General features: G+C 38.3%; 1 protein-coding gene across 20 annotated transcripts in view; it reads left to right on the forward strand.

Moving 5' to 3' along the window:
- The window catches only part of ABLIM1 (actin binding LIM protein 1), a 212,467-nt gene that overhangs the window by 77,183 nt on the left and 122,475 nt on the right, over positions 1–12,809 (forward strand). Inside the window, exons 1-2 of one of the 20 annotated variants that reach the window (XM_030030507.2) lie at positions 1,154–1,318; positions 1,459–1,557. The exons of 18 other annotated variants lie outside the window; for them this stretch is intronic. In XM_030030507.2, coding sequence (XP_029886367.1) covers positions 1,542–1,557 — 16 coding nt within the window. In that variant the 5' untranslated portion in view covers positions 1,154–1,318; positions 1,459–1,541. Of the gene's footprint in view, positions 1–1,153; positions 1,319–1,455; positions 1,558–12,809 lie in introns of those variants that run through there. One more of the 20 variants, XM_041127443.1, reaches the window with a different exon arrangement.

Below are 12,809 nucleotides of genomic sequence, written 5' to 3' on the forward strand. Positions count from 1 at the left end.
TGACGGCATAGGTTGGTATCTGTGAAGTCACTGGTAGCTAGCTAAAATAAGGAATGAAGTCATTTATAAATAAGGGAAGTGTGGCATATAGTAGTAGTGATAGAGGTTCCCCAAAATCTTGATACAGGCAGTATATACATATTAAAAATAATACATATTAAGTGGTTTTTAATGGGCATTCAGGGTTTTGATGAATCATATTTCCAAGCTTTTATTCATAACTGTGAATAAACATATGCTTATAAAAGAAAAGCTTTGTTTCTCACCTGTCTCTGACCTGTATCTTTTAATAGAAAACAGAAATATTCTGAATCTTGCTATAAAATGATGAGACTTGACAATATGGTAAAGGGTTGGTTGGTTTGTTTTTTAACATCAGCTCACTGACCAGTCCTTTCTCAGGTAGAGTTTAGTGCCTGGAAAATATAAATTGGGAGTTCAGTTTGCCCAGATCCAACACTGGTGCTTTGTCTTGTTGGGGGTGTGTTGGGGGGTGAAATTCATGTGTAAGTGATGCTGTTTCAGTACGGTACTCTCTTCTCAGTTCCATGAGTACTCATGGCTGTCATCTCAAAAGGAGTAACATAAGAGGAGTTGTAGTTTACAATTATTTGGTATTTCAGAATACAGCGCTTACCTTGACTCACAGCAAAAATTTCATCTTTGGTACTCCCTGGCTATGCTTCTAAACCCAGGTGCTCACTGAGTGGTGACAGTTCTCATTTTTATTATTTTTATTGTTATTTCAAGGTAGTGAATAGAGTCAGTATTCCCAGTTTGCACAGATTATATGTTACTGTCTTCTGTACTATGGTCAGAAGGGACTGAGAGACTATTTATTAGCATGCTTTGTGGTCTAGTAATTGGCATTTGGTAACAGCTTTAAAGTAAAACCAGGAGTGGATAAACAGTGCTCATCACAGAAAAGCCACCGTGCCACAGCCTGCCTCAGCACTTGCCCGTGTTCATCTTGTATTTCCCCTCTTGATCCTGGCTCAGTTTGGGTAAATAAAATAATAGGGAACTCATAAATACCACTTTAGCTTTCTGTTTGTGTTTGAACAGCTCTCCTGTTCTCTCTCTCATCTTCTCGCTTGCAGTCTTTTGCCAGTCATTTGGGAGCAAATTACATTGCCAGCTCAGTTCTGCGAGGGCAGAGGAATGCAAGGTGGTGTCAGTGGCTGGAAATTAGGGACGGTGGAATTCAGCATTTGTTCCACAGCAGCAGCTGTAGCTGGTTGTTTCAGCACAAGAGGCAGAGTCCGCAAGCAGGGTATGAGCTGCCATTAGCCATAGGAAAAGACCACAGTGGAAGAAGGTAAGAGGCACAAGAAGAAAAGAGTCAGTGACGAGCAATTGGACCTGATCAGCTCTTGTGGGAAATCCGACTAAGGAAGATAATTATCTGGAATAAGCTGCTTTTTTTTTTTTTTTTTTTTTTTTTTCAATCCACCTCAGCCAAACACTGCTGGAAAAGAGATTGTGTTTAAATTACTTCAGCTAATTCTTGCTGCTTCCACTACGAAGAAAATTTGTTTGCCATGGTGAAAGAAAAAGGTAATTATGTTTATTGATGGACTGGAACTGAAATGACCTAACGTGCCAGCCATAATCACCTGAGGTTTAAACCTTCAAATTTAAAATGAAGCATGCTTTGATTGACAGTTGCTGTTTTCCTTTCTATAAAAGTGATGTGCCAAAACCTGCAGTGGATTGCATTGATTGTCTTTGTACCTGTTTTAATAAGGGTAGAATCTGGAACACACCTAATTTAGTGTGTTTGCACAGCTGGGTTCCTTCTGTGTGTACGTGTTTTTGGTTTTTTTTTTTCATGTGATTTAACCCAAATTTGCTGTTGACTGTTTTGTACCTGTATTTGCTACAGTTCAAAGAGCTTTGACCAATGAAGCAGTTAGCTTAAAATTTTAAAGATAAACATTGATAAATTCAGCACGTCTGGACTTGAGAGGGTCATAATTTACCTTTTAATGAAAAAATGGATTATGTGAGATTTTGCATAATGTTTGAATTTTGCAGCAGTAAATTAGATATTAGTTTCAGTTACCTATAAATAACGTTTTAAGCCTCGTACCGAAGCATTTACTAGTCAAAGGATTTAGAAATGTTTGTGGGGTCTTTCCTTGCAGCAGTATTGGTCTGTATCATTTATTGCATTATGAAGATGTGAAATACATTCTGAATTGTATTTGAGTAGTGGATTGGATGTGGTTTTGGAGCATTGCGTTGTCACAGATATATTCAGACTTAGTCTCTGTTTTGTGAAGAGGATGATCTGTGTTCTTTACTTTCGAGGACTCTGTAAAAGATAATGTGGGATAAATTCAAACTAGGGAAGAAAAATAAGTAGTAGTAATGTTGAGCAAGAGTGAGCAGTTTTTCAAGTCTGAACACCCACATTACGATTTTTTTTTTTTTTAATGCTGTAAATGAACTAAATTGAGTGAATTTAGCTTGACAGATGTTTGGATTGAAGAGAGCAGGACAAATGCCTCGATAGCCTTCCATAGTGTGTCAGATGTATCAAGAGAGTTATAGTCATAACCATTATACAGTCTACTGATAATTTTTGTTAATGAAAAACAGTGGCCCAGCATAGATAGTATTGGCTACTTAGCAGATTTGAGATCCATTACTTCAGATTTACAGGATCTTTTTCATAATGTTAGTGGTGAACTGTTGACCTGCTACCGGTATCAAGCCATACCGGGGATGCTTAACTAGCAGTTTCACTCCAAATCCTTGAAAGTGCAAGTTTCAGAATCATTTGAATCAACTATGCCACTCACCTTTTCAGAAAAGTAAGTGTATTATCATTCAGCTTATAATTGTTGCTTGTTTTCTAAGATACATTTTAAAATTGAGCTGCAGATTTTCTTGAAGTGTACATAAAATATGTGTACCCTTTTTAGCTGTGCATTCAGTTTTGATCCTTTGATACATTTCTGCTCTCCACCCAGCTGATGCTCAGTTTGTTAGGCTCCCTGTGTTACATGGGGCTGTACCTTAGCAGTACTCTGTAAATACAATTTTAGCATCTTACACCATGAAAGGTGTCCTATACCTGTAAGAAAATGAAAACAAGCCCATCATTTTTATAAAAAATGCGAGGGAGAAAACCTTCTGGAATAGTGTGAAAAGTTGACAATAAGTGGTTGAAAATGTGCAAAAGACTTGTGTTTAAATTGCTTCTTTTCCCCCTCCCCACCAAGTTTAATGCATTATTTACAATGGGTATTAATATTGATGTTGGATATAATTATTTTTTTCTGTTCACACAGATAATGGACTATAATAGGACTATAATATCTAAATGCCATCTTTAATTTTGTTGTACAATTACTGATATTTCATATCTCATGGCTGCAGAATGAGAAAGGGTAGTATCTGTTTAGTATTTTGCTTTTCTACCTTATTGCTTTCAAATAATTTCTCCAGCAAGGTTTTGCTTTTTATTATTTGTTTCTTTTGTTTCTTCCTTGCTTCGCCCTCCCACCCCTTTAGTGAGAGGTCAAGAGTTACTGCTGTGTTGAAGCTGCTACAAATATCACTGTCTAGAGTGATACTCTTGCAAAATGCAGGCCAGTATAGTACAGCTGGTACCCTCCCTTCTAGCCACTGCTTGAATTGCTGTTTGAAGAAGCTGAAAATGCATTCAGTCCAGTGTCATTTCATAAACATGTTAACTGGTCACTGGAGGGGCTGGTTTCAACTAGAAAAATGCAATTCCAATTCACTGAATTGCAAAATGGTTAGTAACAGTTTTTAGCAAATTAGCATGCTTCATTATGCTCATATTGTAGAATGATTTCAGTGTCTGCCTGGTTAGTTCATACACAAAAAAAATCCTGAGGCCAGGGTGTTTTCTGCTGACACCAAATGGCGCTTCCTAAATTATGTCTGACTGATACCACATTTTCATGTCTCTGACTGTGTATTTATCTATTCCCAATTACGAGCCCTTATTATCTAGTAACTCCGCTAAATTATTGTCACTGTGTTGCATCTAAGGGTACTTTCTCTCTTTATATCCTTTAACAGAAAGAAAGTTTCCATATGCATGCTGTCTTATTAGTTCTCTTCTGCAATTTAAAACCCATATTGAATTGTCTGCATTCTTAGTGCTTCTATGTTGAGGTTGATGTGTGAATCGTGAGCCTGCTATATATATAAGTGTTGTAGCTTCATTTTTACCTCCATTAGTTCACATGAACTGAGGATTTGGCCCCAATTCTTCATTTCTTGACCAGTTGATAAGAAGGCTGTCCTAGCATTCACATGTTAGTCTGTGAAAACCTGTTGGGAATCAGCTTTGTACCTTTGGAGTGGATCATACATGGGCAAACCTATGAAAGTGGATTAGTATCAGTTCATGCCAAACTTCTCCATGCTTGGAAGGATAAGAGGAGAAAAGATGAAGGTTTGAGGATTTTTTGGATTAAGGAAGCAGGTACAGAGGCTTTATGATTTCTGTTCTTCACATACTGATTCTGTTGAAAGGTAGGTGCTGGCACCTACTGGGTACCAAGTTGCAGTAAGCTTGATTGTGTTTCCATGTTCTCACAACTGTCTCTGTGGGTATTCACTTGGTGCTGGCTTTCCCAGTAAGCAACACAGAAGATGTAGTTCACCAAAGTGTTAACATTTCCTGCATCGTTTGGCCTATGGTCTACTTCAGTCTTGCAGAGAGATTTAGTTCTCTGTTGTTTTTTCTTCGTACTTTTGATAAAGCATGATACTGATACCCCTTAAGGTTATGACCAAGAGGACTGTTTTTATGCTTGGAGTAGCTCCAGTCTTGTCTTCTCTTCCATGCCCATATTCCAAGAGCTCCAAAGCAGCTTCTAGTCTAACTTTTTCTTTTGTTGTAAATGGAACTGCTTTATATGGGATTATCCTTGAAGAGCATGCAAAATGTTACCTATGTGTTAAGTTAAAGGTGTTCTCTCTCCGGAACACTATCTTTCCAGTGCTCTGTGTATTTGCAGTGTGAATTTATTCCCAATGTGAATCAAGAAAATGTTGAATAATGGGATTTGAGTCCTGACACTGTCTCAGTGTCATGGTGGTTAATGAAACATAGTCTTGATCTGAACTCGATGACTTTGGAACTTTTAACCCCAGGTGACCTGGGAAAGTCTCCAAGTTTGTTGCTTTTGGAGCACATGACAAGATTACGTAATCACACATCGGCAGGGGGAGGACAAGGGAGTTTTATTTTCTTTTTGCTTCGGTTTACTTAGTTTTAAATTTAGTTCTGCTTGACAGTTTCCTTTTGGGGCTGGACATTTGGGGTTTTGTTTTGATTAAGTCAATGTGCTACCTTGTACAAGCCACAGAAAAAGCATTTTATAAATATGCATAGTTGTAGATGTTAAAAAAAATACTCTTAAAGTACTAAACTATAGAACAGTTCTGTGTTAGAGACTCTTAAGGTGACCTTGGGGAAGTAATTTGATCTCTCCTTGTGTTAATCTGTAAAATGAGGATAAGAACATTCCTCTTGTCTGCCTTGATTATTTGAATTAGAGGTCTTTGGAGCAGAGAGTTTCTTTTACTTTGTTTCACAGCTATGACAAGGAAATCTTAGTCTTGGGAGTTAACTACTTCCACTTGTACAAAAAAAAAAGAAATCCAGTGGTATGTGAATATCTTATAAACATCTTACTACTTTTTAAAATCAAAACAACTGTAAAGGGATTATGTGTTTATTGGCAAATTTATGGTCTTGCTTGTTCTGTACTTTCTCCTTCTAAATTTATTTTTAATATTAGGTTTCAAATTGCAGTTCTGGTGTGCAGCATTGATACTGAGAGAAACAAAAATAACGAAGGAGGTGCCAGCTCAGGCACTGCATGTTTGCTGGAGGTTTGGGTTTTTTTGTTTGTTTTTTTTTTTTTTAAATAGCACTTAGTTCACATGAGGGTATGAATATTCATATCTGAAGAGTCTGGAAAGCACAGTGTGCAGTCCTGTCATGCCCAATGGCTTCCCATGTTTCCCAGTAGTGAAATTCCATACATTCCTTGCATCCCAGCTGCGGGTAGGAGCCAGATCTCTGAAGTACGATGGCAGCTATTTTATATTGAGAAATGGGAGAACTTTTGCTGTTGATCTCACTGGAGGGGAGGGCTTAGTGGTTTTAGTCATTAAATTTGAGACCACAGAGTTCATGGGTTCAGATCGCGGTAGAGGCAGTTAAGCTGTTCCTCCATCTGAAACAGTGAGTGTTGTGGGCCAAAAAACCCAGTTTTGAGTAGGGGAGATTCAATAAATTTAATTTATTGGCAATTAATAAACTTTTAATTTCTGATTCTGGAGTTGAAAATAAAAGCAAGCAAACACATGCTTGGAGAAACACACCTTGGCTTCTCTCTGGACACTTCTTCCCCGTCCTGGTCTCCAGTCCCCATATGCTATACATTATACTCTGTACCTTTGGTGAAGCGAGGGTGGCACAGGAGACTGGAGTCAGTGCATTGTTGTTCCTTTCATTTTGATGCTTCTTTTTTCTTACTCAGTTATTTCACCATGGGTTCCTTTGCTGGCCACGGTCCTTTTAGAGTCATACCTCCTCCTGAGTCTCCTCTCTGTCCCTGCTTGGGGCAGCTAGTTTGCCTCAGCATTTCTTCTGCCGTGCTGGCTCTCTTGCCCTGGCATTGTTTTTATTTCTCCCTTACCTGTGCTTTGGTGTCTCTCCTGCTGTGGCATTGTCTCCTGCGTCTCCTCCATTCTTCAGCATCTCTGGTGCTCTGGCATCTCTCTTGCGTCTCCTGAGTGTCTGTCCTTTCAATGTTTACTGCCTGTTTTTATGTATAGGTTTTTGCAGAGGTGCTATTTGCTTCTCTGGTTCTGTTTTGATGTGCAATGAGTCCATTTTGTCCATTGCCGAGCTGGCTGGAACCAACTGTGACCCGCACACTGCAGTCCATGACCACCTCCTACACAAGTCACCACTGCAGCATCCTCACTACCAAAGCCCTGCTGGTTATGTTGAGTATGAGTGAGTAGACTGCCAATTATGTGGTTGGTTTTCTTGGATGCAAATTCAAAAGGCAAGGCTTTTAAAGATAGAGTCTTGGCATAGTGAAATTGTACATGTTTAAAATACATTAAGCTAGGGCAAAGAAATATTTTTTCCAGAGAGGAGTTAGGAAGCTTGGTAGGAAAGTACTTGCGAGTTAGGACAATAATTTGGCCTGCCACTGTAGGAGAGTCAGTTCTTTTTGTGGAAAAATTAATGCATACCAGGGGAAAAGACCAAGTTCCACTAATCAAAATGTGCTTGCCCTTTGAGTGGGAGAAGCCAGAGAACAGGATTTCGTTGTTTCTGGGGGCAATCCATAACTAATTTAAAAAGGATTATTCATAACAAAGTTGGTTTTCCACCTAGAGAACAGTCAGTATCCCCAAAAGGATGATTAATCCTTGCCTTCATTGAGCCTGGATAGCTTTCAGGCTAACTAGGGATCTGGCTGAGGAGAACACTTAGGCATTGTCTTAAGCTTATTCTGTTCAGCAGAGTATCTTGTTGAGTCTAATTGAATCACTGGGATTTAAAGCTAAGTAAGTGCTTCAGTGTTGTCTCAAAGTTGGACTCCATTTTTGGAGGCTTTGTGATATTTTTGCAGCAAAGTCATGTATATTATTAGTGGCAGTCATTGTGTTGTATGTTAGCTGCATTGTTGTGTAAGAGACGAGAGAAATAATACTGGCTTTTATATGGTTTTATCATAAAGTGCTATAAACCGAGAAATGATAGATGCCTTCAGTAGCTCAGTCGTGTATGTTATCTGTTATTATATTCCATATAGACAGAAAAACAGAAGCAGGAAAGCTGAGGAATCTCCTCAAAGCTGCAAAGTAAGGGGCAAGTGCTAAAATTAGGGTCAAATCAAGTAATGCCAGATGTTCAGAAGTGACATGTTGTTGCATTTATGCTATGTGAGAGCCTAATATGCAAGGTTCTATAAACAGTGTCAGTGGGATAGCTCCCTAATTCCCAGCGCTGTTAGCACCAGTTTGATATCACAGATGTTAGTATAATCTACATGGCAGTATTGTGGAACTTTGTATTAGTTCAGGATCTGGTACAGAAGCAGGATCTTAAAATAATATCAAATTAAAGAAGTGATCCAAATATAAATGCAGCCTTGCAGAACAGTGAGGGTTATCTTTTAGTACTGCTGAGTCAAACGAGTCAATAAATGGCTTGTTTGTTCAAAGAAGCTGTTGCATTTGTTGGTTGGGGTTTTTTCTCTCCAAAGGCACCTCAAAACAGTATTTGATGGATTTGAGAGCATCTATTTGCTATCCAGCACTTGAAGTGCTAGCCAGAGGAACAGACTATATTCAGGAGGACTGTATCAGTCAGTGCTTTCTATATGATAGTCCATTTACCGTATAGTGTTAAAAGTTGATAGACTTTCAGAACACACCGTTATTTGTTGTTGAAATAATATACCCCAAGGAATTTACTTCTACGCTGCAAATGTTTGTAAGGTCTAGGTGCCAACATGGGCAGTTAACCACAGGGCAGGGCCTCTGAAATGTCAGGTTTATCAGCTCTGTACATGGCAAACTATCCTGGGAGTCAGGAGCCACGTGAAGAGTTATGTTGCTCATGAACGTGGCTGTCTAGTTTTACTTTAAGGCTGCGTAGCTCAGTCCTTAGAAATGCCAGAAGTGAGGGTGGTACTGAATGATGGGCATTTACAAGATCCTTGACTGAAGGGGAGATTCGAAGTGTGGGTGACAGAGCTTCCATGGTTTAAAAACATGTTTTTAGAGGACAGGTCTCTGCAAGGTTCTTGCACAAAACCCTTGGTGAGTTTGCTGGTGGTAACTGAGGGGAGATTTTCCTACAGATTCTGTTTTGAAAGACCTTTATGACAGGCCTATTTCTGTGCAGGCTTTCCCTTATTTTTCATACACACATCAAACTGCAGCAGTGATACATCATTATGAAGATACCAATAGCTATCTCGGAGACCACTGTCTTAAATAGGTCAGTGGTCCTCCTCAGATAATCTCAGGGTAAACAGCAGGAGAATTGGTTTTTAAAATTAGCATTTTTATATCAACTTACCTCAAAAGGGAATTTAATTCCTTTTACTGTACGAAATACTTTTGGCAGCCTCAAAAAGGAAGCATGGGGGAACTCTAACTAGAGTTTGCTGCTGATGATTGAAATCCCCACGTGGGTTGCTGTTAAGGTAGCTAAGAGGCCTGTTTGACATTTGAGTGCTATTAAGGGTAGCTACTACTCATCAGTAAGCCGGAATTTCCATGCTGTCTGGAAAAAGCAATTGCTTTTTCTGCTAACTTCAGCAACTTGCTTTCGTGCAGCCTTGAGGATCCTTGAGGATTTTGCAGTGAATAGTTTGACACTTCCGTTTATTCATTGTTTTGAGTAAGATTTTGATATGGGCATCAAGTGATGTGTATGAGATGGGTGCTCAGAGTATTCTTAGGAGCTCTTGAATTTCTCACTACTGTGAGAAATTACTCACCTGTCCTATGTTAGGAAAAAAAACCCAAACAAAATACTCTCTTGAAATAGTGACTGGATCTTCCTGTGTATGGCTGGTGTGTTGAAGGCATAACTCAAAATTATTTTACCACTTACCAGGCTGATAAAGAGTTGCTACATGTTACAGACTTGCAGATGTTAGGTGTGAGAAACACATGCTTAGCATGATCCTCCAACTCCTTCAGGAAGGAGTTTTGAAGGGTGAATTGACTATCTTGAAATACTGTCCCTTACTAAGTCGGCTGAGTAAGTAAATGCAGAGAACTTTTGCAGGTGTGATGAAGATCAATAAGGGTGTTCTCAGAACATTAGATAAGACAGTCTGGGTTCACTATATTTTTATCATGCAATTTGTATCATGATCTGTTTAATGAAAAATTACTCTGTACTAATGTAGAAATATGGCAGACTAAATTCACTTTATGCTTCTTCCCTTTGGTTTGCTAACCACTCATCAGTAATCCATCTGTTAACAATCATGTTGAGTAATGCAGTTTTTGATTCAAAGACTGGCTTAGCTCAGTCAACATTTGTTTCACCATCATCTGTTTCACAGCACGTCTTAGCTTGCTGCATACTTCATTAAAACATTAGTGCCTTTTCATTACTGAAAATAGTTTTAAAACTGCCTATTGCTTTCCCCGTTTGAGTTTAAAACAACTCCTGATCATGCTCGTTAACAAGCTGTTCATAACTCTTCTTTGAAAGGATTATGATTTTTCTTAAACAGTAATTGTCATATATGTCATGTAAAAAAAAAAAAAGGAATAATTTTGTCAAGTCATTTTGTTTCTACAGTATAGATGTTACAGAATGTGCTCTTGTTCACCTACCAAGTGACCAAAGGCAAACGTGTGGACAGACATGGTAGAAGTCATTGTTGCTCAGCAAATGAAGTATGGTACTGGTGCTGTTTTAGAGAATGACAAATTCTTCTAAATAAGCTCTGATGCTTTTGTATTGAGAACAGTATCAATAATACTGCTACAGTTTAACTGGATTGTAGAACTGAGTTAGCCGTAAGGTGTGTTTGTACCTGACAAACTGAGAAGGCGCTCAGGCTCCTGATGGGTTTGAAGCAAGAGTAGAATATCCCAAGGTGCCTAGGTAGTCGGGCATAAGTGCCTACTGAAAACCAGTAAGATTTATGCTTTGTCACTGAGAAACTGTGAAAATTGTACGCTAAAGCTATAGAATACCAAAATCTGTGGTGTAATCCTCAGTATGTCCAGATAAGGTTATAACCCTTAAGTAAATGTAACCAAATTTTCTTAATCTCTCCATCGCCATCAAAAGCATGGTAAGCTGGATCCATCAAGCACATTTATTTTAATCACAGAACAATCCCAAGATTTATTCTAGGACACAGACTTTTTGTGTATGTTGTAGAAGGTGATCACTTTTCAGATAGGATCAAGCAGGTGCTGGTGTTAAATACTTCCCTTAGTACTGAAACATTCATATGCAGAAATCTTTATAGGGCTGAGGCCTTAGGCCCTGATCTTGCAGGCTGTTCTGTGGGGAATTGATTGCAGTATCAAAGCTCTAGATAACAGAAGAGGGGTGGGAGAAGGGTAGAAAACAGCAGGCAAAATATAGAGAAAATATAGCAAAAAAGCATGTTTCCAATTGTGTTTTAAAACTATGAAACATGTAATATTTTTTTCCCCTGCTATATTTTAAAGCTCATTATTTCCTAGCCTTTTTACACATATGTATGTATGTGGCACAAAGCTTTTTATTTTTCTTTGTAAATAACATAGGAGACTTCTCACTTTGTTTTCAAGTTACAGTTGTTAATATTTTGGGTTATTACCTGACACTTTTCTCTCTAAATTTTTTATTTCACTCTGTTAGCTGCATTAGTTCTATCCATATGTTATGCATGCTTACAAATATTTAGGACAGTATTTAAATACTGGCTTTCTTATTTAAAATAGTGTATGTTTCATCTTTTCTTTTTAAAACTTGATTTCTGGTATTGAAATCTTTGCATCCTGTTTTTGTGCAAATTAAGTTTGATATCTTTACTTACAATATTTTCTCAACTGTTTTCTTATTAACTACCCTAACCTATCATCCTAGTTTAACTAGCTAAACTTGTTAATGTCTTTATAGCTTATTTTTCCTTTTAAAGAATCTATTTCTCAAGATAGCAATCCAGCCCATTTCTAGGCTGGACATGTGCCTTGTCCTCTGCTTAGTGTTTTGTGAAAATCTTTTAGTTGCTACAGTACCTGCCAAGAGGTTTGGGCATATGTGGAGAGAATTGATACAAATCTGTTCATTACTAGGTTGTAGTCAGCCCTACCTCTGGCCATGAGGTGCTATTTTGAGGATAGATATTTCTGGTGTACTTTGTTTATTCTAGCGGAAGAACTATGGCTGGGAAGCATACATTATGGTGATAATTGAGTAGGATACATAAGAAAAGTGTCAGTTTTTCTTAGGTCTTCTCTTTGTTAAACAAGTAGAGAATAAGACCAGAGACAAAGGACTGGGGGATTAGTAGTACTTCTTTCTGGATCTAAACCAGAACAGACATTGGGCTATGCTATCCATCTTTACATGGCTATCTCGTATAATCCAACCTTCTTTCCTTCACTGTCCTACTTGCTAAGCTTTAACTTTCATCCCACCAGCAACCCATAAAAAGGAGTGTGAGTTAACATGGGGGAGAGCAGCTGGTGCCTTGCCCTATCAGTATGAATGCACTGGCCAGCTACTATGCTCTCACATATATGTGTGACCATCATGTATCACCATGATTAGGGCACTAGCTTCTATGGTGCCAAAAGAGATACTGTCCAGCAGTGTTCTGATTGCTACTGTGGTCCTGTTTGCATCTGCTGTTTTCAGCAGCAGGCTAACTGTAAGGGGAAAATAATAATACTTTTATGGAAAATACCAGAAAACATTTTAAAATTATGGCAAATAACTAGAAGTTTAAGATTATGTTTTCCTACCCTTTTAAAAAATAGCTACTTTCATTATATGTAGACAGCGAAAATAGTTTTAAGACAAATTGGCACACTGTAGGAGTGATACAGATAAATTTACAGGAAGAGAGAGTTTTAAAATGATTCTTCAGATTATTTGAATGGCAATAATAAGAGCAAACTACAGTCTAGGATTTTGCCTTAGGCTTTTTCATACATGTGTAGGCATGCAGCTTATTAGTATCTCTTTATGGGAGTGCCTCCTTCCAGGATATCCTGGAATTTCTGAAGATTCCTGTCTGATACCTGTGGGTAGTGAC

The sequence above is a fragment of the Aquila chrysaetos genome, chromosome 11, assembly GCF_900496995.4.
Source record: "Aquila chrysaetos chrysaetos chromosome 11, bAquChr1.4, whole genome shotgun sequence".
Taxonomy (NCBI): domain Eukaryota; kingdom Metazoa; phylum Chordata; class Aves; order Accipitriformes; family Accipitridae; genus Aquila; species Aquila chrysaetos.